A 27,548-nucleotide genomic window follows, 5' to 3' on the forward strand; every position below is an offset into this window, starting at 1 on the left:
ATAGAAATGGTAAGAGTTGTGGAGAAATTATAAATACATATTTTAATCAACAATTAACACAGATCAGCAGTGTAATTAATTATGATGTAGCCAGCATGGAAATGCATGTGTGTGTGTTTGTGTATATATATATATATTAGCTTATTTTAATTAATATTCTATCTGTTCCATGTAGGACTCGTCTTTATTTTAATAGGAAATGTATTTTACTTGATTTTAATATTATAAAAAAACTGCAATGATTTGACTTTTAATATAATAAGATAAAATACAACGATTCGACTTCAATTTATTGAGAAAAAAATGCAATAATTCTATTAATAGAATAGAATACAAAAGCTTGACTATATTTATCAAAAGATGTTATTTTTCACGAACACGAGTGCAAAACGCTATGGCAGAATGGTTCGCTACCTCCATTCAAGTTCAAATTACTACTACTACTACACTGCTACTACGAGCATAAGTGCCAACATGGTAAAAGGGTAAAAGAGACTTTAATAAGACCACAAACCATTAACAAGGTGTTCGACAAATAACTTGTAATCGATTGTTGCCCTTTTGGGACGCAGTTTGCGGGGGCTTTTTCAATATATAGTCTCTCCTTACTTCGTGGTTTAATCACTGCATCAAAATCGAGCAAGATGGGACGCAAGATAAATTTACGCATCAAAAATACCTTAACATTTAAAGCAACAAATTCACAAAAATTGACTTACTATAAAAATGAAATCATAATTTATACTATAAAAATGAAATCATCTTCATTAAGTTAGTCTCGATTTTCTAATGATCTTTATTCATTTATTCATTTATTCATTTATTTATTTATTTAACAAAAAAAAAAATAAAATTTCATTGATATTTGAGTTTCATTGAATTGATTCATTGATATTTGATTTAAATCATGAAACTTTCCTACCTTATGGAAAATTAATGATCTCAAGAATCCACCAATCATACACATATATAGAGCATATTTAATCGAATGCTCCAACAGATAACATTCATTCTCTCACAAGCTAAGATTAATTTCTTGTACTTAAAAGATGAAAAAAGTTAAGATAAAAAGTTTCGAAGATTATAAAAATGTTAATATACCAATTTTACGTATGCAACTATATTCTATTTTTAGATTAAAAAAATAAATATATTAAAAATATCGAAGAATCGCGTACATTAAATAGTAATATACTTTATAACTAAGCATCGAACAAATTCAAAATCCTTTGCTAAGTTAAAAAGATATTGATGATATCTATTTCCATTAAGCGTAAAGTATTTTGAGCTGCTTGATACTGATATATCACGCAATGCAAAGTATTAGCAAAAAATGAAAAAAAATAGACATTTCAAGATTTTGAAAATTTGCTAAATCCTCACAAATTCTCAGAGGCAGGATTTCTCACTCCTGAGTGAAAATTACACTCTGCATTTTATCCGATTCTTACTTATTTACTTAAAATTAATTGCCACATTACTCAAAAAGATATGCTACATACTTACCTATTTCTATATTTTAAAAGGGCAAAACATACACACCAACACATACTTTCCAAGATTCTTTTATATACCTAGATTAGATTATAAGTCTATACTAGAAAGCATGCCCCGGGGTACCTCAGACACCCTAATTCAAACACGATTCTAACTTACGACTGTTCATTACCCCTGGTTTTTTTAATGGTTTATCCCATCAATGAGAACAGGCGTAATTTTTGACCAATTTTAATGAACAAGGTCTCATTTTAAAGATAAAGTTTTAATCTACGACGATTGGTTTCAAATTTTTTAAAAAGCTTTTTTTACGTCGAGAAAAAAATTGTATTGAAAAAAAATATTTTTCGAGAATATTTTATATACAAATAAAAATCTTTTTCAAAATTTAAAACCAATATGCCGTAAATTAAATTTTCGTCTTTAAAATGAGACCATGTTCATCAAAATTGGTCAAGAATTACTTCTTTTCTCATTGATGGCATAAATACTGTTTTCAACATTTTTCACGAAAAAAAAGTTTAGTATTATGACGCTCCCTGAAATTCGCAGCAACAAAGATGAACCCCCATTATTGATTTTCACATATATGCTTGTACGGTTTATGTCCGTGAAGTAGCGATTATCTACTTGGTTATATGCGTATATTGCTGATGCTTAGATTTTTTGAACATTTCGAAACGCAGAGAAATAAATTTCACGATACTCGCACGGAGAAGCTACGGTAATTCATTTGATCATTTTAATAAGTTTTGAACAGATTATTCTATGGGAAAAATAAGAAAATACATGTTCAATCGTTTATATCCAAAACCTAAATATAATATAATAATTTCTAGATTATTGTTAACTTTTGGAAAAATTTGTATTTTTTTTTAGATTTTATTGACTAATAAAATAAAGACTACGAACAATGTGTAGCTCATTCGAAAGCGTCTGCATTTGGAATGACGTAAATTTCGTGATGATTTGTGCTAGATAAGACACAGCAGAAATACAATTTTGTTCGATGACAAATGCGTATAAAGTATATACATTTGTCAATTATTTTTTCAACATTAATAATTAATGAACATATATATTATATATTATTTTTAATAAAGATCAAAACATGAGTTTGCTTCCACATTATTTACGAAATTTTTCTCCTAGCGCCATTTTATTATAATTTTCTCTGTAGAAATTTACTTCATATTATTACTATTACTACTACTACTACTATAATAATATGTAATATAATAATGTAGTAATAAGAACGGTAATAAAAAGAAGAAGAAACAGAAAAATATACTTATATTATATACATCATGATACACGATGATAATAATTTATGATAATAAAAAAAGAAAAACGTATAATTTTACATGATGGTTTTTTTGGAATTCTCAACAAATCGTATCGATAATTTCGACATATAGCCGCCCGTTTAATACAAACGACATATGAAGAAAAGTAAAAAATATTTTTTGTTTTGTTTTCATTCGCTATCGTTTCTCCTTGTCTTACTACCTTATGATCGTTATGGATTTATTTTCACACTGTTTCTTACTCACGATCAGTCGAGACTAATTGTCTTTACTATTATAATATAAAATTTATTAAATAATATCTAAATAGTATATAAATAATATTTAAGAACATTTTGATTATTATTATTATTATTATTATATTATATTATATTATTATTATCAATAGTAATAATAGTAGTAGTAGTAGTAGTAGTAATAATAATCGAAATAGTATAGAATGGATTAGTCCTACAGGAGAAATCACGTAAAAATAAAGCGCTGGGAGTTCTATTTCATAGGTAGTATAGAAATGAACTCATGTTTTAATTTGTATTAAAATATTTAATGTAATATATAAGCATTCACTAATTTATTTTTAAGAAAATTTATATATTAATTCTTATATGTGTCAATTATATTTATTATTTTGTATGTATTTATCGTAAAACAAATGCGTATCGATGTATTTAGTACGGATTACTGCGATATACCATCAAAGAAAAATATACATATGAGAGACTGAAAAGTGTAAGTTCGCAGTCTACTAAGTTATTTATTCTATTCAACAAAACCGATTATTATGTATGTATGAGAGTAAAAATAACAAAACAAGCTTATATATCGATACTATAGATGGTGATAGTGTTTTCTAACTTCTATTTATAGTTCATATTTTGTTCATACCTATCATTGAAGTCAAGCACGATTTGAACAAAAAGCGGTAAACAATGTATATACTAATATTATATGCTCGTATCATTTAACTGTAATTGATTGCCAAGGTTAATAATTATTGCACAAGTGACTAGAGCAAAAATACTAATACATATTAATATGTACATACATATTATTAGTATAGTCTTCGTTTCATTGCAAAACGAAAACCACGAACGATTGTTCGTGCTTAATAATGTGGTGATTGAATCTTCCTATGTTGTAACGGTCCTATTATTCGTAAGTGACGTGCAAATCTTTCTCGAGTATAGACATGTGTGTGATGATCATATGTTGACTTTCTTATTTACTTTCAAAAATCTTGTAATCTACTTTATAACTAATATTTTTTCAAATAATCTAAATTTTCTATAGGATAATAAAAACGAATTATGGCAAATTTCATAACAAAAATAGTAGAAGTTTTTGAGTAATTACAGATATACAGATTAAGATTTTTATATTGATAATTTTTTTTTTTTTTTTTTTTTTTTTTTACTATATAAATAGTTTACAATCTTTATAGGTAGATGGCGCCAATACAAAAATTATCAATATAATTTTTTAACCTTAAAATATTAAGGCTAAATCAATATAACCAGATGCGACATTATTTTTTGACTAAATAAATATTGTTATGGTTATTTATTAAAATATCATTATTTAATCACTTGCACTGATAATTAATTCATCATTCGTAACTGCCTTTTTAGGTGTCATTTGAAATTCATGAATTCTGGTTTTATTTTCAGTATCTATCCATATCTATTCCTTAAATATAAAATTAATTTCACAATTCTCATTTTTACTTTCTACCTCGGATATTATTCTACATCGCTTCCGAAGTAGAAAAATAATTTCATTGCAATCACAATTGTTATCATTAACAATTGTTATCACAATTGTTATCACTAACAATTGTTATCACTAACAATTGTTATCACAATTGTTATCACTATTTACTACGTATTTTAGTAGTTTTTTTTTTTTTGTATCTGTCGAAATAATATCATTAAGTTCATTACCACTTTCTATTTTATAATATGAGTTAAAATTACTAAAATAAGGTAAAGATATTATTTGATTTAACTGACTTATAAGGAAATGTATTGCAAAATGTAAGAATTTTGAAATACGTATATCTGCATTATTAAATATTACATCGATAATTTTACGCGACGATGTACATTCGAAAATTATATTTCCACAACGATCTCAGTTGACGTGTCATGCAAGTCATTTTTTTTCCGCGAGAACTGTTTACAACACGTCGTTAGCAATTTCAAGACTAAAGCATCTCAACATGCGTGGCACTCCTTTCTACTGCATGTATGTAAAAAACACATTCTCATTACTTATACGAGGAACTTTCAACAAAGGAGTGACACATACTTTTAAACGATCAACAAATCTTCCACGAATCCTTTTTCTTAAATTAATCAACAGGAGGAACGTAAATTTACGGAATGTATTTTTTTTATTAATAATTACAATTAATTTTTAATGAAATCAATGAACAAACTCAAGAATGAAATATTTTTAATAAACAATACTTCCTTTTTCTCGCTTCCATTACGTATTTCTTAAAATAACTTTCTAAGTGACAATCATGTGTGTTTTACCATAACTCTCTTCAATTAAAGCTAGTCTAATAGCGCATAATACGAAAATTTTTTATTTACTTCACTCGTGCAATTTTCTAAGCAATAAACTCAACAATTATAACATTAAATTCGATAAATAATTATACACTATGATGAAATCAGATATAAAAGACTTGAAGCACAAGAAAAAAAAGGAGAAAGGAACTTCGAAAGAATAGAAAGTTAAAAATAAGTCTAAGGAGAAAGATTGAAGAAGGATGAAGAATGTTAATATAAAAAATCTTAAAACGAGGAAATAGATAAACATAATATTCAGACAAAAAAAAAATATCCTAAAATCGAAACTTCCTTTATTTTTAATTTCTTCTTTTTCTTATCTTTTCTGCAAATCAAGATCAATATTAGTTTCCGTATATACGAAAGATAATCAAATTCAGGAACAAAGTTCAATCTTGAAATTTCTTAGTCGTAAAAGGTCTCAAATGATCTTGCTTAAGTATTGATATAATTGCAGAAATAATGTCGGTTAGGAAGTACGCAGAGCTTTCGGTAGCGTGGGGTGACTGATCAGCTGGCATATCTGTACTTTCTCTCCTTGCATATAAGCATCGTAACATTTCCTGTGCACGTTCAGTTCTACTTGTAACCAGTTCCTAATCGTGGCCGAAAAGGGAAGTGTTCAAGATATTATCGGGTATTTATCAGTGCGAGTATTTATGTATCAGTGCCCATTTTTATTTATTATTGTTGTTGTTGTTATTGTTGTTATTATTATTATTATTATTATTATTATTATTATTATTATTATTATTATTATTATTATTATTATTATTATTATTATTATTAATCTAAATCTTCATTTTATATAAAAGATCATTTTTTAATCATTTTTCAGATTGAATTTTGTGAAAAATTTAGCAAATCTATTATCCATTTAGATCAGAACTTTTAATCAGAAAAGGCAATAAGATAAAAAGACATAATGATTCAGATTCGATCTGTGAGAAATTTTTTATTGAAAAGGATTATGAAAGTTAAAAATTGTAAGGAAGTCAATTTTTATTAATTATTTTGTGGTACATCTATTTACGTTATAGTCTACGTGTAGAATTATTGAAAAAAAAATGATTTATGTTACTTTTATTATCATTAATTTAATATGGTACTTTTTTGTCTGAATAAAAGTAAATTTTCTTATTTCGTATTTATAAAAAATTATCAAAGATAGAGATCACTTATTATAAATTTGTTCATTGTTTAAGATCGACCAATTTCATTCGTGATTTATTTCGATAATTATTGTCTTAGATTAACTCTAAAATTATTTCGTATTTTACGATGAAACATTGAAACAGATCAACTGATTATTATTTCACAAAACATATTCAAATATATCTTATACAAATATATATATATATATATAATTATTATTATATTATATTTTGAATATATACGTTTTACCTCGTAGTTAAAGAAAAGGACAATATATAATATATATAGAAATGAATTTTATGATTAATTCTTCGGAGTTAGGTGAGTTAAAAACACTCCCAACTTTTCCTTAGCTTTTTATATATAATGGAATATATTTTAACCTATCTTGATAAGTTAAAGTTATTCATGGTCACACAATTTTATTTAAAGTTTTCCATTCAGTTTTTCCATTTTTCATATTAAACAAAAAATGTGCAGTTTAAATTTTTATTTTCTTTAAAATCATGTACTTCAAATAGTTGAACAAAACTGTAAGATTTATCAATCGTATAGATTAACGATTCCATATAGATTTACATAATAATTAATCAAACGCTTCTTCAACAATTTTCTATATATGTTTTCAATAAGTAGTAATGTCAGATGATCACGTAATTGATTAAGATTATTTGAAAAGATGGTGAAGTTTATATTTTCTTGATACCTTTGCTGGATACATATGTGACGTTCCAATTAAATTAAAAGGATTCTGCTTCATATATATATATTACAACGAAAAATGAGCTACATTCATTCCAAGTAAAAATTTAATTAAGTAATTTGTTCCATGTGATTAAAAATCGTAACAAGTATGTATGAAAGAATTTTTGATTCAGAAAAATATAATGTAAAAGTATCATTGATTCAAATAACACTATGATAAATATTTGAAGAAGTTTCTTAATGAACTGCTAGTGCTTACTTACGATTAGTATATTGAGTTTTGATGATTTAAATTTATTCCTTCATTTCAATATTTTTATTTGCAATAATCGAATAACAAGCCCTATTGAACAATACTTCACTTAATTAACGATTTCAATCGATATATTTTATAATCGTTCTTTTTTTTAATAAATAATAGATCATTATTGGACTTTTCAATTAATTGAACATTTAACACATTTGGCTAGTTTTAATAGAATTAATAATGAGACATTTATTAAAATGTATAAATTTAGTATTGCATTTTTTCATTGATCGATAAAAAAAATCCATATTATTTCCATCATTTCTTCATGTAACGTTTATTAAAAAAAAAATATTACAATAATACTTTAGATCCAATATTATCGATTATTAAACGTATCATCTTTCACAAAAATTATTTTTTTCTCGTATGTTCAATAACCTCATTATCGATTAGCTTTTACCATGTGAAAACTAATATAACATCATATTTTTATTGTGAATCGTTGATAAAATTAGATTTTCGATATCATCATTGTCATTCACCCCTATAATTACTTATTTCTTTATCATGAAATGTTAATAAAATTAACTTTCGTTACCCGCGATCTTGTTTATAATTTTAGTTATATATACATATAAAGAATTCAACCGGTAGAAAGAATGTTGAAAAGAGAAAATGTGACGGTTCGTATGAAACATTAATCGTTACATCATTTTACTCGTTAAAGGAAAATTATATCACCTTAGTCAGAGAATTTACATAGTTTGTATATACATATAGATGGGATCACTTAAGATATTTTTTTTGCAACCCAGACGCAACATAAAGTTCGAACAATGCATTTATATGCAAATGCAATTAAAGATCAATTTTTGCACGTATATATTATATATCTAATGTAAATACTGATATATGTACGTATCTATTTTTTTTTTGTTTTGTTTTCTTTGGTATTATAATCTTTCATAATTCTCAGAGTTCATAAAGTGTACATTTTTTTGCACAAGTTTTACACCTTTCTTCTCCTTCTTTTTTATTATTACTTCTTTTTGTTTTGTTTCATTATTCATCTCTCATTAAACTTGTACGGGTAAAGAGATTAAGAATTTTTAACGCAGGAAATATAAATTAGGATGGATTTATTTCTGTTATTTTTCTTCCCTTTTTTTTATATTCCAATATTCTTGAAATTTAAATTTGGATAAGATCGAAAGATCAGAGCTATAAAATGTTATTTTTCTAATAATATTAATATTTTTAATAATAATAATAATAATAGTAAAGCAGAATTTATTTTTTAATTTTATAAGCAAAAATCTCTCCTTCTTAGATAACTTTCGAATCGGTATGCGGAATCAATGTCAAAGCTTTTAAAGTTTAACATTAACCGGACCTTGCTTGGTACTTCATAAATGGTAGTTCCCGATTAGTCATATGATTATAAATACTTGCTTAGAACAGTAGACCATAGAATTTTATGTCTTCCGATTAGAAATCCACGTATACGAGACATCGGTATTTCCATAATAAATTTTATGGTTTTGTTTTGCATAATCATGTTTTCAAATTAATTTGATTAAAATTCTGTTTCTATATAAATGTTATGGAAATTTATAATTTTCAATCAATACAAATAATATTTAAAATGACCGTGCAACCTGATAAAAATTGTTATCACTTTACCTATTAATGACGAAACGATGTGGAATGACGAGTCCTCTTCTCGTTCAACCTTTACCTCTTCTAATACTCCCACAAAATTATTGTTTGTTATCATTTCCCGAAAGAGATAATAGTAATATTTATATTAACATGTAAATGTGATAATTTTCTAAAGTGATGATAATCAAAGAAATTACTCAATTTTGTGTGTTGTTATTTATAATGACAAAAAGTTAGAAATAATGCTTCTATTAAGTATTTAGTCCATAAAATGTATAAATCGCACAAAATTCATACGACGTAGTACGATTTTCTTTATATTTTTTTAATTTTTCTTTTCTTTGCTCTTTCTTTATTAAAAAATATTTAATCAACAAGAGTTCTACACACGTGACTTTCTTTAAATGTGAGTTAAATTCATTATCGATCTAATTGCTATATTTTTTTTTTGAGATTTTTCATCATCGACAAACAATATTTATGTGTATTATACATTATCCCAGTATTGATAATACAACCAAGGAGATGAGTGAAAATATAGAAAAATTTTTTTTTATTTCGTTTTCAAGAAGATTGACTTTGAATATTCTCCAAGTACATATGCACTTAATTATGTCATTGTTAAATGGATAATTCATCAATATTATGTATGATATTAAGGACATCTTACATGAACGACATATCTGGTTTTTATCATAATGTTGATTAATATTATATATGACATTATTGGCATATTATATGAACGATATATGTAGTTTTTATCATAATGTTGATCAATATTACATACGTTATTAATGATATTAGTACATAATCGACATATGTGGTTTTTATCACAATGTTGATCAATATTACGTACAATATCAATGATAAATGACATATATGGTTTATATCGTAATGTTAATCAATATTACGTATAATATTAATGATATTTTTACATAAAAGACGAATATGCAGTTTGTATTGAGATCTGGTTCAACTATAATGCAGACGCATTTAGAGAATATTGGAAGTCGATTTTTTTGAAAACAAAGCTCCAAATGAAAAAAATTTTTCGTTTATTTTCGTCTTATTTTTCGTTAATATCGTATTTTCGTTAATATCGATCAATACTTCGTTATATATCGTAATCTTTCTGTCCATGTAAAAAAAAAAAAAAATAATCGTGTAACACCATCTTTCTGAATAAATAGATATAATTACAAGAATAAATACAAAATAACAAAATAAATTAATAATATAATTTAAGTATGATAAATTATTTACAAGTGAATCCAAATGATCTTTCTTAAACATTTAACGTGATCTTACATAAAAAAATAATAATCTTTTGATCTCATACATTTCATGATTTTTAATTGTATCGGTATTTCCTTGAAATTGCGAATTATAAAAAACGCTTACGTTTTTTTTCCTTTGGCTCTCTTTCGATTAAATTAAATGCACGAAAGTCGGCTTAAGCAAAACATAGGAGATATCACAAGAAGTGATCGAATAGAATTAGAGCAGAACGATCATTTCGAAACGGTTTCTTAAACTGACCTTCGTTTTCGCGAATGGAATCAAAGTTGATCGCGCAAATAAAAAAAACAAGAAAAACAAAAAAAAAAGGAGAGAAAAGAAATTGTGTTGTGACTTCAAAATACCGTAAACCGATCTCGCGATCATTTTCTGCATAGTTACAAAATAAATTTGTGAGAAACAAATAACGATATAATACAGCGAATATTTGATTATACAATAATAATTCTTTTCATTTGTTAAGACATCGCTCGTCTGTTAACTCATAACTCACGAGAAGAGATATTTTCACGATAGATAATGATAAGTTCTAATAAAAACTCGTTTCAAAAAAATAATAGATAAGAGAAAATACATATATCAAAAACTTAACAACATTATGTGTAATACTAGTATACATGTATACATATCAACTGTTGAAATTGCTGTTTCCAATTTTTCTCCACTTTTGCGGTTCCTTTCCAGTTTCTCGGAGTTTCTGTTCTTTCCTTTACCAGAGAGATTCAATCGTTGCGTTGTAATCAAATGAATCGTGGACGATGATAGATGAAACGTATGGTTTAGAAACATCAAAGATATTTTATGTAGTATCTAAGAAAATTACAAAAAAATTTGTATCATCCAAGAGATGACGGATTTATTATATTTTTATTTTATCTTATTCGATTTGATTTTTTCTTTTTTATATTTTATTATTGCTCGAAATATTTGTTGATACTTTCTCTGTTTATTTTCAAGTCACGGTTTACACATTTATTTTTTACAAAAATAAATAACATAAAGCGAAATCGTATAATTTTATCTAAAAGCTATTAATATTCATTCGTTTTCTGTATAAGTTTCACTCATATTATTCTTTACAACGTCCGATCATCTACATTCTTTTCCTTATTATAGTCTTAACAATGAAATTAGTTATATTTTTTTCTTTTTAAAGATTTAGTATAATTTCTAATGATTCGATCGTTATCAATGAAAAACTTCCTTATCGATCATTTCTACAATAATAATTATAAGAATATTCTCGATTTAAATCGGCTATAATAGAAAAAACGATCTAGTCATTATAGGATATACGATAAGATCTACGAAATCTATGAAAAAGGCAATTCATTGAAACCATGCAAAAAATTTCTTCGCTCTTAAGTTCTTTTTCCTCTTGTATTTCTTGCATACTCACGTTTTCGTGCGTGCTTTTTCTTTTCATGTTAACTATTTCGATACGATCGTCGTAGGATCTTATATGAAATCACACGATATGATTGTATAAGACATTCGTCATTTAGAACGACGAACTTATATAAAATGCATTCATTTCTCGATTTATTTAATTAAATGGTACTTTTTATTAAAAACTTTAAAGTTTTTTTTTCATATATGATAATATAATCACATTTTTATAAGCAGTATCAATTTACACGGTCTCATTTTACGTAATTAAAAAAATATATCTATTTTCCTATAATCTTTAATAAATAAATAAGTAATATAAATAATAAATAATTATTAAAATAAATATTTTAAAGGGTTAAAATAATGGCTTTGTGTTAATTAAAAAGAAAATATTCATTATTTTGGATTACTATACGTATGAATTGTTTAACTGAATATGTAAAATAAATACTTTTATAACTTACATCGACATTTTTCTTTAGTATTTTTTTTTCGCACTAATGAACTCTCTATTCGCATGATTTCAGTTCACATAAAAAATAACCTCATGGAACGAATAATCTGCAAAAATCGAGGGACGGGTGTTGTTGATAAAATTGTCACAAAATATTTTTGTATTATTTTTAAATGAGTGTTTAATCTCGATAACGATACGACTATTGGAGGCGCGCGTTTTAAGTAATTGTGCTTAAACGTACGTAAATAAATTAATTGATTAAACATCTATTGTTTCTGATTAATGATACTCGTATTATAAGCACTTATGGTATAAGAAGATTGTTTCGTGATAAGCATTCGAATGTAAAACGAATGTGAAATTCCAGAATAATGAACAATGAAAATAGGAACAGTTTTTTTTATCTGTTCAAGTGTAAAAAAAGACTGATAATAGGATTTATCATTTCTTTCATCGTCCGTTATTCGCAAATATCATAGTCGTATAAATTAATAAATAATTTGTATTTATAAACTAATAAATAATCTTTATTTTATTTGTTATAAAATATAATAATATTATAAATAAAATGAATTAATTTATATTATAAAGTGAACTAATAAATATAATCTTTATTTATTAATTATAATAATTAATTAACGTATATCTATTTGTATAAATTTCAGAGACATGTTTGAAAGAAAAGTGTCATGGTTATTGTGGTTTCTTCTCGTTGGCAAGACCTTCGATCTAGGAACTGCTGCCATTGATGTAAATTACCAAAATGATACAACGGCAACGAATTCGGGTAATTTAATAACTTAATTTATATAGATATACTGACGACAACTTAAATATTTGGACAGTACGGTTTACTCAAATTCTTTAAATGATATTTTATATGTTATATGTGCCTATAATTATGAAAGTGATCTAAGTCATATATTTCTTGTTTCGAGATATTTAATGAATTGCGTTTGAAACACTAAATGAATTCCGTATAACGTTGAAATTACATCCACAATCTAAAGGTTCATTTTCGACGATATCGTAAAAATTACATTAAATAAATATAGTTTAAGATAATGTGGATGTGAAATAAGTGATAAACTCATTTTTTTGAAATTTTGACTTAGACCATTTTCATAATTATGGGTACATATGTGTTGTCATTTTTAAATTCAAAAATAATAATATAAAAATTCAAAAAATATAAATTAGAAAAATCTCATTTATCTAATTTATATAACTGTTCAAACTATGCAAATTTTTTTTTTTACGTTTTAAAACAATGTTCAAATACTTAAAAAAAATGAAAATTTTTTGTATATTATATGATAAATAAATCTTTCATTAATATTTTGTTATCCTTGATAAGATATGAATGTTACATTTGCAAATTAACATTATTCAATATATACAGCCTAGATATTACTAGATTACTTAGAAATAATGACTTAACATTACATAATATAATTTATTTATATATAATTAGTAAGTATGATAAAATTAAAGAATTTTAATCGTTATATTTTAACAATTAGTAGTCTAATTATTAGTGAAAATTTTCTCTATATTGACTAAATTATCATTTAGCCAATTTTTGTAGTACTATTGTGATTATATAAAAATTGTAATTGTCTCAAAAAAGAAATTAGATCATTTTCTCATAATCAAAACAATATATTATTACAATTAAATAACAATGTAGTTTTTTAGAAAACTAGAAATTCGTATCGTTGGATTATTTCATTAATGTGAATTCAGAAATGCGTATTATAAAAATGATCTGAAAGGCCTTTTCTTCGAAAGCGAAACGAAGTTATCAAAAGATCGGTTCGCGTATGTCCTCGAGGACATTTCTTACGTATATAAATATCTGCACGTGAAAGTACAGTCTAGAAAAGCCTTGCTTAAGTGAAAAAAATGAAGAAAAAGAAATAGGTGACAGTGACATTAAAAATTTTTTTTTGACAATCTAATCTGATCTTGTGATCTTGTAAAAGAATCATTCATTGAGTTCTTCGATAATTCCTTTCTTGCATTTTATCAAGTCATACATATCGTTTAATCTAAAATAACTACTTTCATTTTTAAATAACGACCATAGTTATATGCCATAGAAACTGAAATATTATGTTGCAAATAAAAAATATTTTAATATTCTTTTTTGTTTATTCTTGAAAATAATCAATTTTCTCAAATTTATTTCTATTATTATTATTCGTCAAATTATTTCCATTAATTATATCTTTATAATTACATTCTCCATATTTACGTCACGTTAGTATACTCTTATTATTGAAAATCTTTGAGAAACATTTTTATTTCAAATAATTGATTCTAAGAATTGATTTCATTTTTGTAAAAGGAAGAAATTCGTTCAAGAATATACATACGTAGTTAACTCCGTCACGTCGACGATCAATGAAGAATTTGAAAAATTCATGTATTTCGACGGTACTGAAATAATAATATCTAATTAATTTCCGAGCTATAGACAACACAAGGTATGTTAATGTCTAAACTGATGTGTAATCGGGAATGATTGAAGAAAAAGTTCAACCAGTGTTCGCTTATTTGTTCGCATGTGAATAACTGATTAGATTTTTACGAAAACATCGAGAATAACGCATGAAATTTGCGTTTCACTGATCGTTTTAAATAAAGGAAATAGTCTTAAATCGATTGAATGATTTCAATATATCGAATAGCGAAAGTTTCTATCTACGATAGGTGTTTTCGACCGTGTCTTTCAAATACAATCATTACTGTTTTATTGAACCGAAACTATAATCTTTAGTTGCAAGTTACCAGGACGAATTAGATTTCACGATAAATTATCTTTCCCAAGATCGAGATAAATTTTTACTTTTTTCTTTTCCTTTTTCTTATTTTTCTTTTTTGGTCAAACTGAAAATCGATCTTTAATGAGTCGAGCGAGCAACATATTATACTTTCGCAATGCAACCTATGCAATTATTATATGTATTTATTCAAAGACTTAAGATCAGTAAATTATATAACTTTTGGATAAAATGAATTAATTAAATAATTTAAATATATAAATAAATTATTTAATTAATTTGAATAAATTAGAGCTAATAGTAAGATAAATATATTTATACATAGAAATTCGATTTATCTCAAGCAATTTTTTAAACTAATTTATCATTTCATTTATCAATTTAATATATAGTTTCTATCTTTTTTTATACAATTTTAATTTATTTTTTTAACAAGGTACGAATTTTAAAATATATAATTCATAAATTTATAAATTCAATAATAAATGTTAACAATATCTGTTTTTACTTTGCTATGAAAGAGAGTTATGAAGCCTAAAGGGCTCTGTTATCAATAATACTCGTAATACTATTCTCAAAGGCTAAAGATCGTGGCATATATTTTGTGTGCGTATTCAAGAGTATAGATCTAAAATTTCTCGTTCGAAATCGATTCCAGAGGTATCCGTGAGTATATAAAAAGCTAATAAAATTTATTATAGCGGCTGAAAGCAGTGAAAGGTGCTCACTCCCTCGCTATTCAATGGACCGTAGACTAGAAAAGTTACTTTAAGATAAGGACACTTGCTTTCATTTAGATGAAGAATGTTAGAATCGTTCAGTGATCTAATTGAACTTTTTATTCAAAAGTATTAGAAGATGTATAATTCGATAAAAATCTATATAAAAACATGTACGATCTCTCTCTCTCTCTCTCTCTCTCTCTCTCTTTTTGTTTCTATTTTTTTTCGTGCGTTTCTTGAACAATGAGTATCATATGACGTAATCGAGTTGTAAGATAAATATCAAAGAACATGATAAATATGGAGAATACTAACAGCCGTTGTCCATTCGAATGTTCTCCGTGAGAATAGTATAACTCCCTTTCACGAATAATGTAATAGTCTTGTCTCCGACGGAAAATATGTCCCATTTACCATAATAAAAGTTTTTCGTTAGACGTTGTTCGTTTCGTATAAAGATTTATAGTTTACAATTAGACCTTTCATTTTCTTTTTTATCTTTTTTTTTTTTTTTTTTTTTTTTTTTTTTTTTTTGAAACGATCGTAAAACTTTTATAATAGACTCTCTTCATAATTTTTCTTCTACAGATCAAGACAAGAAGAACTCTTCGGATCTGACGAGCTCGGAATCTTCGTATAGTAACCTATATAAATATACTATTCAAAATCTCTTCCCTGTTACTTCGACGTTCAGTACATCCTTGACGTCACCTACCGTAAATCATGTTTTTCCTCTACCACAGTAAGTAAGAATTTGTTCGATTTTTATAAATTGTTATTAAAATAGAAATTTATGAACTAGTCAGAAGTCGTATGATGTATTTATAAAACGATGTGAAATCTAAGAAAAAAAATATCTCAATGAAATGAAAAGAGAAATATTTTCACTCGTGTTTACAAGGTCTACGACGATGTAATATGAAATGAAATTTCTTAAAGTAGATTTTGAATGAAAGAGAAAGACATATATGTATTGCCAACTTGTCCGTTCCACTCTCCTCAACCTGTTCTTTATCCATCATTCAAGGTAATTACGTTAAATGAGCTTCTGTATAAGAAAACTTGTGATGTGAAAAATCAGCAAACGAGCGTTCTTTATTTGTACACCATTACTTGTTAAACATAAATTGATTTATGTAACATTTTAAACAATCACGACATTCTAATGTATTATTTAGTAACTTGGTAATTTAAAAATTTTGATACATTAAGAGTATCGCTTTTAAATTAACCATCGAATTTATACACATCTATGATATGTATGCTTAAAGTGTTCCTTTATTCTTATAATTTTTGGTTTATTTTATATATAAATCTAATTTTTACAGCTGACTATTAATAAAGATGAAATTTTATTAACGTTTATAGACGAATGACCTGCGGTGATACGTTCAATGGACAATGTCAGAGAAATAGATATCGTAGTTTTGACGGCACTTGCAACAATCTATTCAATCCTACATGGGGTGCAGCCAATACACGATACGGACGTCTTCTTTTACCCAATTATGCGGACGGTAAGGAATATATTAAATTATATTATAATAATCACATTTATTGAAACATGTTTACTTGCATTTATATTACATAAAATATAATTTAATCGAGTATAGTAACTACGTTTGTATATTAAGGTTATCATAAATTATGTAAAAAGTATCCAATTAATTATTATTCCATTTTATCCACTTACTGTTTAGCCATTTTGTGATAAAGAAATTTTTTCAATTTTATAATTAATAACATGATGGAATCTAGTCGATATAAAAATGAGATCGGTATTGATTCGATGTATACTTCATTAAAGATCTCTCGGGACATATATGTAAAATATCGTAAACGTCACCAAGCACTAACAGCTTTACTATGCGAATGTCTTTAAATGTTGACCTGGAATAACGATACTTCTTTCGTTTTTGCTTCTTTTTTTTTTCTTATACTCCTTCATTTTTCCTTCTTCTTCCATTTCTTTTTTTCTCTTTCAACTTACAATCGATCGTAAATTTAATAATTTCAACTTTCTCAGAAACTAATACTTCTTTTTTTTATCCTTGAAAATGAATTATACAATAAACTACCATACATCATGATGGTGTAACATAATTTGAAAAAAATTCTCAATACATGATTGCGCAATTTATGTCATAGTAACAATAATCGTACCTTTTTCTCATGCGAAAAACGAACGTGACAAGACTTCCGTGTGTATTCTGTTAGCTGCGTAAAGGTGTACGTAAACCTTAAGTTCCATGTTGCAGTAGTGAAAATCGTGCAACGAGGCGTGAATTTAATTTCTTAGGTCGAGAAATTGGTTTACGTCACACGTCTCACGAATTTCGTGATCATTGTTAATACGATCAACGACAAAGTAGGTACCATTTCGTAGGTATAGCTATTTAACCGAACAAATACGAGACTTTCACTTTCTATCATAAACTTCGTATATATTTACATATGTATAAACGTGTACGATATGAATTTATTAATTATATGAAAAAAATTTATTATAGGACTATTCACTTGAGATCTGGTAAATTAGAAAACACGAGGAAGAAAAATGTAATCAAATTCGTATCCAATTTTAATTTTTATGGAAAGTTCGTTAAAATTTAATTGTTGGATATACAGAATGAGACGGAGGAAAAAGGAGGATTATAAGAATTGATTTTCGCAGGCACCGTTGGGTTAAGAGTAATTCTAAACTTTGTTGCCAGCATCATAGGACTTAGTAACCATGAACCAGTGAACTGGTGTATAACGTGCATTTGCCGTTGAGGCATATCACAGATAATATTCTTAAAAAATATTATTATAGCTTCTTTCTTACTCGTACCCTGTAAAAGCTCCATAACTCATTGAAACGTTTTGTTTAATAAATTATAAATATGCCATTTTAAAGTACAAAAAAAGGTATTTTATTTGAACAACGGTGGATTTTGGACTTGTGGCAAAATAACTATTTAGCGGCTACGATACAATCGTCATTTGTATAGTAGGTACAAAATTTGTTCTTCGTTTATTTTTCTTTTTTTTTTTTTTTTTTTTGTTTCTTCTCCTTCATAATTTGATATACAACGAACGTGATGATATAACAAAAAAGATGTAACTACAATTAAATTGTTATCATCTTTTTGCGTTGATTATTTGTTCAAAACTACAAGTGCATGTATCAAGAGTTCGTAAACGATGACACATACATATGTCAAGATCAATGTACCAACGTTAGCAAATACTCGAAGGATTGTTGTGAATTAGAGCGTATTGCAGTGCAGCGAAGTGTCAATAAAAGAAAATTTTTCTTCTTTTTGTTCCTTACGTGAGAATGTACACTTGTGGAAAAAGTTATTCATTTGAAATTCTTTGCCAAGAATGTTAATTGTTTCCGACAAGGTAATGACAAAATCCATCCTATTACAAATGTGTAACTATTTATTGTTTTTTTCCTTTAACATTTTTATGAAAAAAGAATATTATACTAGATATTCTATAAACATTAAATCGGAAATATGGAAAAAATTACATTATTATGATGTTTTATTAATGACGCTAAATTGTTATTTATATGTTTAATTATATTAAACATTATTATGATGTAATTCCTCAAAAACATCCATTATAGAGGTTTGAAGATGGTTTCATTATAACAATTCCAAAAAATTGAAATTTTTTTAATTGTCTTAATGCTTGCAATCTCAGAAATATATGCCCAAATTATTATATCAAATCACATTTTAATAAGCGTTGAAGATCGTTTTCACTGTGTTTTTCTTTGCTGCACTATCCTCCAATGCGTTACGGTCTTAGGTATAGTTTTCGTGATTTAACACTTTCTCATCTGTCTAAATCGATCTAATCTAATGCTAGCTACCATATATATTATATCTGATATGTATATACGTAGCTATTGTATATATTACATCTGGTATATTCCTTTTTATTATCATAGAATAAATTACAAAAAAAAGAGGAAATTTATTTTACAAATTGAATCAAATTATTATTTTTCCTTCTAATTATTATTTTTCTTTCTAATAAAAAAAGTGAAAGGATAATTGCACTTTTATCAAAAATATTCACATCTTGATATCTAATAGAAAACATAATTTTAATTTTTATTAATAATTGATTATCACTTTTCTACCATAATTTTACATCTATCAGGATTATTTAGATTCGATGCTACTTTATACGTAAAGTAATAATACGTTAGAAATTTATCGTTATTCTAAAAGTAACAAACGTTTTCGTTTTAACACATTTATTTTAATGATTCCAATATTTTATACAAAAGGGATAAATATTTTAAATAAATAGTCTGATCATGAAAAGAAAAAAATGTTAACTTATTAACAAGAAGACTGACATTCAATAATCTTACTTTGAATCTACAAGTAAAATTCTTTTCATAGATCGATAATGATTGATATCATAATTCAATATTCATTAATGTAATTACATAAATGTTATAATTGATAGCACGCTTATAACTCGACGGAGTAGAGAAATTATTATATAATTTTATCGCTAACGTACGTTATGCATGTAACTAATATATACGTAATACTTAATTAATTTCAACGAAGTGAAACATTAAAATAATATTTCATTATATAGGAATCCAAGCACCAACAAGGTCAGTTACAGGAAACGAATTACCTCTATCACGGTTGGTCAGTTTTACACTCTTTCCTAGTGTCGCTATCAAGGATAATAAGTTAACATTGGCTGCTATGCAATGGGGTCAGATTATAACTCACGATATGGCCTTGATCGCTGGATCTACGCAATCAAGTGAGTATTGTTCTATCTTGGATTTCGAAAATGTGCCTTAAATAATTACAAATTTTTTCGATAATTAAATATTTCTTTGATAAATATAGAATATTAAAAAGAAAGAAAACTTAAGGACAGAGGTCATATTCTACAGAAGTGAGAAAATCAATATCGATCGAAAAATTGATCTTATCAAAGTTATAAGTAATTTTTAAAAAATAAGAAAGCAACATTTATTTTCCATAAATGTTTGAATAATTACCATCAAAGGATGTTATATCTTATCACAATTATGTAATAAATTCGTTCGTGTTATAAATGTGATATAAGCACAATGAAATTTCATCTCATTTACAATTATTAAAAACAAATTATCGGTCAAAGATAAATTTTGTTTTTTCTTTTTTTATGTATTTCTTTTTATTGTTTATTCTTTCCTTGTGTTTTTTTCTTTTTTATCCTTTCAACGACAAAAATCTACTAATCTAACTAAATCGAATTAAATAATCATAGATACGTCATGATCAATACATACATCAATATCACTAGTTGAAAATAAAATTATAATACGAAATTATGTATAGCAATTGGCATCTGTTTCTAAGAATTAATTTCGTGTCCTTTTACGAAAGATATAAAAATAATTAAATTTAGACAGACGGTATGTAATTATCTTGATTATCTTTCCAAAACGATCCGAATGTATTTCTAAATCTAAAGAAAAAAAGGATATGTCTCAACAAAATGTCTATGCTTTCCTATGAAAGTTACGTCATGTAAACGATTTATCCAAACAATTACAAGTCATAAATATCTTACATTCCCGAAACAAGGCGATGATATGTCGAAAACTTTATTGACTTTCTTGTATCCTGATATGGAACAACGTTGCAATCAAAAGAACGAGTTTTTTTCTCTTTGATCATGTAATTTCACGTCACTGTGGAACAGCTTTAAAGAACGTATTCATTGAGTAAAAAACGTTTAACGTCGTACAACGATACTTTAAATATAATCTATTAGACTTTCTATTGATTATATTTTATATTTTTCTACAATAATAGATCCTCATAGTGTTCAATGCTGCACGTCAGATGGTCATTTCTTGCATCCACTAGTAAGTGATTCCAAGTGCTACCCCATCGTTATACCTAACAATGATCCAGATTACAGCAAATCCAACATACAATGTGTAAACTTCGTTCGTAGCATTACTGATCTTGACCGTGGTTGCAAGCTAAGATATAGTCCTGCTGCGGAACAGGTTCGTTACTTTCTTATGTAATATTCATTTATAATTTTTTATCGATCTATTGAATTATTATTTTATTATTCAATGAGAGAAAATTAATACACGGCGATATTAATATCCGAGAATCTTCATTCGATTTTGATCGCTTTTCTAACATTAGCAATTCATTGAAAGTGAAAATCGCAAACAGAATAGAATATTTCCTTTTATTTCCGATTTCTCGATGCATTAGAATCGAACCAATATATTATCTTATTTTGTATCAAGTTTTGAAAACATAACATTTATAAGATAGTATTGAAAAGAAAGAAAAAGGAAAATTAGAAATTTTCAGAGTTAACTTTATATTAACTCTTTTGGCATAATTATCAGCCTGTATATCCCATTGATTGGAATTATTTTGATTCTAACAAAATGTGACATAAGTATTGTGACATAAGCAAAATGTGACAATAATTTATCATTTGGAAGTTCTAATCCTAAGGATTAAGGATCTGAAATTAATCTTTTATTTCTATTTCATATTCACAATATATAACGATCTATATGAATGAAATACAATAAAATAAGATGCATGGAGTTAATTTTCTAAATAATAGCCTTACTTAATCGTAATGAAAATATCTCAACTTACAAAGAGAAAAAGTTAAAAATATTATTGTGTTTTTGTTAACTTTTAAGTCCATATCCAGTTAAAAAATAATTTTTTAAATATTTTGAAAAGATACGATTAAAATTTATTATTATACGCTTACAATTAGTTTTAAACTGTTCTTCAGAGCTTATTGTTATAAATCGATTTACCATGAATACATTTTACAATTTCTAGTTAACAACCGTTACACATTATCTGGATCTTTCGATCGTTTATGGATCAAACGATCAAGTTGCGAATAATTTACGTGCCAATATTGCTGGACGGATGCGCGTAGATATTCGTAGTAATAGAGAATGGCCACCAGCTGCGACAAACAAGTCAAATACTTGTAATCTCTCTAGTTCAGATGAAGTTTGTTATCTATCTGGTAATGTTTTTTTTACATTTCTTTTTTTTTTCCAACAAAGTAATTCACAAATATTTTCATTGGAACGATCCAATCGATCAGAATGTAATATTAGAAGAAAACACTGTTATTGTTCTAATTCATTATATTCAATAAGAAATTGAGTTTATTAAAAGATATCAAAATTAAATTAATTGATATATTAAAAGATTCGTTTAAATTTGGATTATTTATTGAAATATTAAATGTGCCTGAGTAAAAGGCATAAGTATACAATGATAATATTGCTTGCGAGTGACATCTATCAATACGAAACTTTATTAAATGTTTGGTAGTAAGGAACGTAATAGTACAGAAGAATTATAACTTGTCTTGTATACCATGGAAGGTAAATAAAATTTATTTTATCGACATTATAATGTAATGTTGTATAGCATAATGCCTATGTTTAGGCGTACTGTCATATTTTTATGATTAATTATAGAAGAATTAATAATTAAATATCAGGCAGGATATTTTTATTGTTTTATGTTTCTCACGTTTGTTCTTTAACAGGCTTAAATTTTGTTTACAGGTGATTCTCGTGTAAATCAAAATACCCAACTAACAGTATTGCAGATTTTGTTACTCAGAGAACACAATCGTATAGCTAGTATACTGGCAAATTTGAATCCACATTGGTCAGACGAAACAATTTATCAGGAAACTAGGCGCATTGTTATTGCGGAACATCAACATATATCATATTACGAATGGCTACCATTATTTCTTGGTATTATTGGAAAATTGTCTTTTTCCTTAATTAAAAAATTCACTATGTTTTATACATTTTTCTACAATATAACTTATCTCATTATTATCTACCTTAACAGGTGTCAAGCAGACGTACGATAACAATATCCTTTACAAGACCAAGGGTCATGTAAATGATTACGATTTTCGTATTGATCCAAGTGTTCTTAATGAGCATTCAACTGCTGCATTCAGATATTTCCATTCTCTTATTGCAGGCTATCTCCAGTTAGTAAATAAATAGTTTAATAAATTCATTAACATAAATATTATTTTTTTCTTTCAAACTGAAAGGCTCACAGTCTTAATCTAAATATTTTAATATCTTTCATATATTAGATTGATAAATGAGGAAAGACAATCAGTTCCATTCCCATTAAGACTCAGTGATTATTTGAATAAACCTGGCATTATTGAAAAAAATGATAACATGGATGAACTTACCAGAGGTTTATCTTATCAAGCACAATTGGCCAGTGATCAATTTTTTGACAAAGAAGTACGAATCTATTACATTTTTTTTTTCTTTTTTTTTTTTTTATTATATTATTATATTTGACAAAATATAATTAGGTTTTATATAATTTTTCGCGTTTTATTTTAGATAACATTATACCTGTTCAAAGGTAATAAACCATTAGGCGAAGACTTACGTGCCATAGATATACATAGAAATCGTGATCATGGACTCGCATCATATAACGATTTTCGAGAATATTTTAATCTAGGAAGAGCCAAAGATTGGAACGATTTTAGCGACTATATATCTCATGATGTATGAAAGAATTAATTTGACTTATTTCGAACTATTCAAAAGGATTTTAGATTCTTTATCATTGAAATATTGGCTTTTTTGTAGAATATTCAAAAATTGGCGAGTCTCTATGCTCACCCTGATGATGTAGATTTGACTGTTGGGGGATCTTTGGAAGAACACGTACCAGGAACTCTTTCTGGTCCTACTTTCCTTCGTATTCTTATCGAACAATTCTATCGAACGCGAGTAGGCGACAGATACTGGTACGAAACTGGCGACCCTGATGTGGCATTTACCAAAGGTCAGTGTTAAATGAAATAAGAAATAAGTTCATACCATTTTTAAGAAATTATATTCATTTTCCAATATAATGTTTATATAATCACATTGTGTTAAACTAAAAATTAAATATGAACCATAATGCTTTTAGAACAATTAGAAGAAATACGAAAGGCTAGTATATCGAAACTATTTTGTAACAATGGTGATAATATTCGATTAATGCAACCCAAAGGATTCGAACTTGTCTCCGAGTCGTAAGTTATAAATTTATTGGTTTAACGAATAACGAATAATGAATATTAATTGTTGGAACGAATACGAATAGTCCTTTCTAATTCTACTCGTGTTTTAGAAATCCAATTGTTAAATGCACAGATCTTCCGGACATAGATTTATCACTATGGAAAGATCATGGACCTAAAAAGAAGAGTATTTATGAATCTATTTTCGATTATTATAGAAAATTAAAGAATGACATAGTAGTATATTTTAAGTAAAAACATCTTCACCAAATGGTCAAATTTTTCTTTTTATTAATTGTTAAAGTTCTATTATAGGTATTGTTAAATAAATTTGTATATAAAAAAACTTACATAAAAATATATACATATATTGTATAAAACTCCTAAAATAAATTTACTGGCACCTGCATGTTCGAAAAAAGACAATATATAAAAAAATATATGCGATATCTTAATTATTCTAGATAAAAATTATCTACTTCTCTAACAATAATAATTCTTTCGAAATTTACATAATAATCATGAATATGCAAAAAGAAATATAAAAGGGAAATAGTTACTATATTATTACAGTAAACTTTGTTGTACTAAGAATAACGTAACATCAAACTTTAACAAAAATAAAAATTTATATTTTCAAATTAAGTAATTAGATATACATTATATAACTCTAATAGAGATTATAATAAATGTGGCAAATTTGTATTTGTAACTTGATATATTCATAAAGGAAATGGACAAAACGAAAGTAGACAAACAATATTGGTATAAAATTCAGTTGTTGCTTTTTTTATGTCTATTAATGTTAATTATAAATATGTTTATATTATTATATACCATTAACATATATGTATATATGTATGTATATATAAAATAGTAATAAATATTATTATTATATTAAAATAACAATAAATAAAATAATAAATAAAAGTAATAAATAAAAGAAAATATTATTATATTAAAATATATATAATAAAAATTATGCATATGAAAACATATGCCTATTAAAATATTCAACATTGTCATCCTTTCCTTATATCAGTCGTGTAAAAAGAAATTTCTTTTTATTACGTTCATAATAATACATATAAAACAAAACACCTAAAACACATTCTATGAAAATGATTCTACAGTGGAAATAATATTTATAATATTCCATGAAAACACTGGATATGCAAGTTATTTTAATTATCAAGTTTGAAAATAACAAGGTAAATGATAAGGTAAACGATTATCGTTTCAGAATGACAACGCATATTTTTACAATAATAGGTATTCCACTGGATACTTTAAAAAGTTCTTAAAGCGAACTAAGCACGAAACGGCTCTCATTGACCGCATTAAAAAGGAATACACGTAATTTACCGAATCCGAAGCGCAGTTTTTGTGAAACGAAATAGCAACATGAAAGAACAGAAATATAAACTTTTTGCAATTATTTTATCCTGCATACTTTGCACTAATACATGTGCCGGTGCCAGTATTAGTAAGTATTACTATAATTTTTATTAAATAACGTATAATAAATTTTGTAAAAATATTTGATACATAATAATATAATACAAATATTTAATATATAATATAATATAATATACTATAGTGTATATATTATATAGATAATATATATATTATATACATAATATAGTAAACTGTAAATTTAACATAATATAATACAGGATATAAGAATCTTTAGAAGAAAAATAGAATATATATATAGACACACATGCAAATACATACATACATTTTAAGCACACATACATTTTATATAAAATATTTAAAATGTAAGGATTAAGTATTTAAATATTAATTAGATATTTTTTTTTCGTGTTTCAGATGGAATAAACTCAAATGATAGCGTCGCTATTCGTCAAAATAATCTTGTGGTTCAGGATCTATTAAGAATAGTATCACTATTATATAATATTCCACTGATAGGCTCTCTATTAGCTAATGTACCTGCACTATTCATCAATTACATTGTTAGATTCGAGAATTTGACAAATAATGTCCTGGACAAAATTCTACGCAATTCCTTACCATGTACGATAACGGTTAACGATATTGAGTGCGAAGGGATATCAAAAAATGGCGGTTTAATATCTATTATCAAACACGCAGTTGATACAATGCCCAGTACTAGGCTATTTAACATCACAAAACAAGTTTTAGATTTGGTACTATGTTTTTATGCAATTACTACGTAATATTTTTATGCAATTAATACACTTTCTTAAATTAATTTTAAATTAACTGCTAGTGTCATAAAATATTTATATATAATTTGTCAATTTCTTTTTGTTTATATTTGTTATAGATAACATTAGCACTTGAAGTTCTGTCTCTGCAGCAATATTAATAAATTTAAATATATCTTCATAAAAAAGTTAACAAAAAAATGTATTAACTTTTAATCTTATTTCTTTCTTTCAAATATGTTAGTTTACACACATATATACAATTATTTTAAGTTTTACAACATTAAAAATAAATAAAAATGAACATACAGATTTTTCTTTAACAAGAAAAATATTTCAAGGAATTGTTAAAGTATATAATGTTCGATGTTCATTTTATTTCTACAGTATAAATAAATAAAATAGAATGTATTTATATTTATTTATATATAAATACACATATA

The 27,548-nt window shown here is 26.0% G+C and overlaps 1 protein-coding gene and 1 long non-coding RNA gene across 6 annotated transcripts; one reads left to right on the forward strand and one right to left on the reverse strand.

The window, feature by feature from the left end:
• Window positions 1-3,123: 3,123 nt before the first annotated feature.
• Window positions 3,124-27,298, forward strand: LOC124948581 (peroxidase-like). Of its 5 annotated transcripts, none has more exons than XM_047492389.1 (17): window positions 3,124-3,959; window positions 12,966-13,087; window positions 16,397-16,550; window positions 17,177-17,325; window positions 20,423-20,599; window positions 21,646-21,845; window positions 22,663-22,858; window positions 23,412-23,609; window positions 23,710-23,857; window positions 23,969-24,128; window positions 24,234-24,404; window positions 24,489-24,687; window positions 24,817-24,922; window positions 25,021-25,675; window positions 26,154-26,396; window positions 26,744-27,084; window positions 27,225-27,298. In XM_047492389.1, the coding sequence occupies exons 2-14, from the start codon at window positions 12,970-12,972 to the stop codon at window positions 25,163-25,165; spliced, it is 2,121 nt and encodes a 706-aa protein (XP_047348345.1). In that variant the 5' UTR covers window positions 3,124-3,959; window positions 12,966-12,969; the 3' UTR covers window positions 25,166-25,675; window positions 26,154-26,396; window positions 26,744-27,084; window positions 27,225-27,298. The 5 variants fall into 5 exon arrangements, with proteins under 5 accessions (XP_047348345.1, XP_047348347.1, XP_047348344.1 ...); XM_047492391.1 differs by having other exon boundaries at window positions 3,124-3,726; XM_047492388.1 differs by lacking the exon at window positions 3,124-3,959 and adding an exon at window positions 4,916-5,048.
• LOC124948583 lies at window positions 24,720-25,435 on the reverse strand. Its single transcript, XR_007100782.1, has 2 exons — window positions 25,262-25,435; window positions 24,720-25,085 (listed from the first exon to the last, which is right to left on the reverse strand). It is a non-coding gene; the product is annotated as an uncharacterized LOC124948583 (long non-coding RNA).
• Window positions 27,299-27,548: the final 250 nt, after the last annotated feature.

The sequence above is a fragment of the Vespa velutina genome, chromosome 4 (assembly GCF_912470025.1).
Source record: "Vespa velutina chromosome 4, iVesVel2.1, whole genome shotgun sequence".
Taxonomy (NCBI): domain Eukaryota; kingdom Metazoa; phylum Arthropoda; class Insecta; order Hymenoptera; family Vespidae; genus Vespa; species Vespa velutina.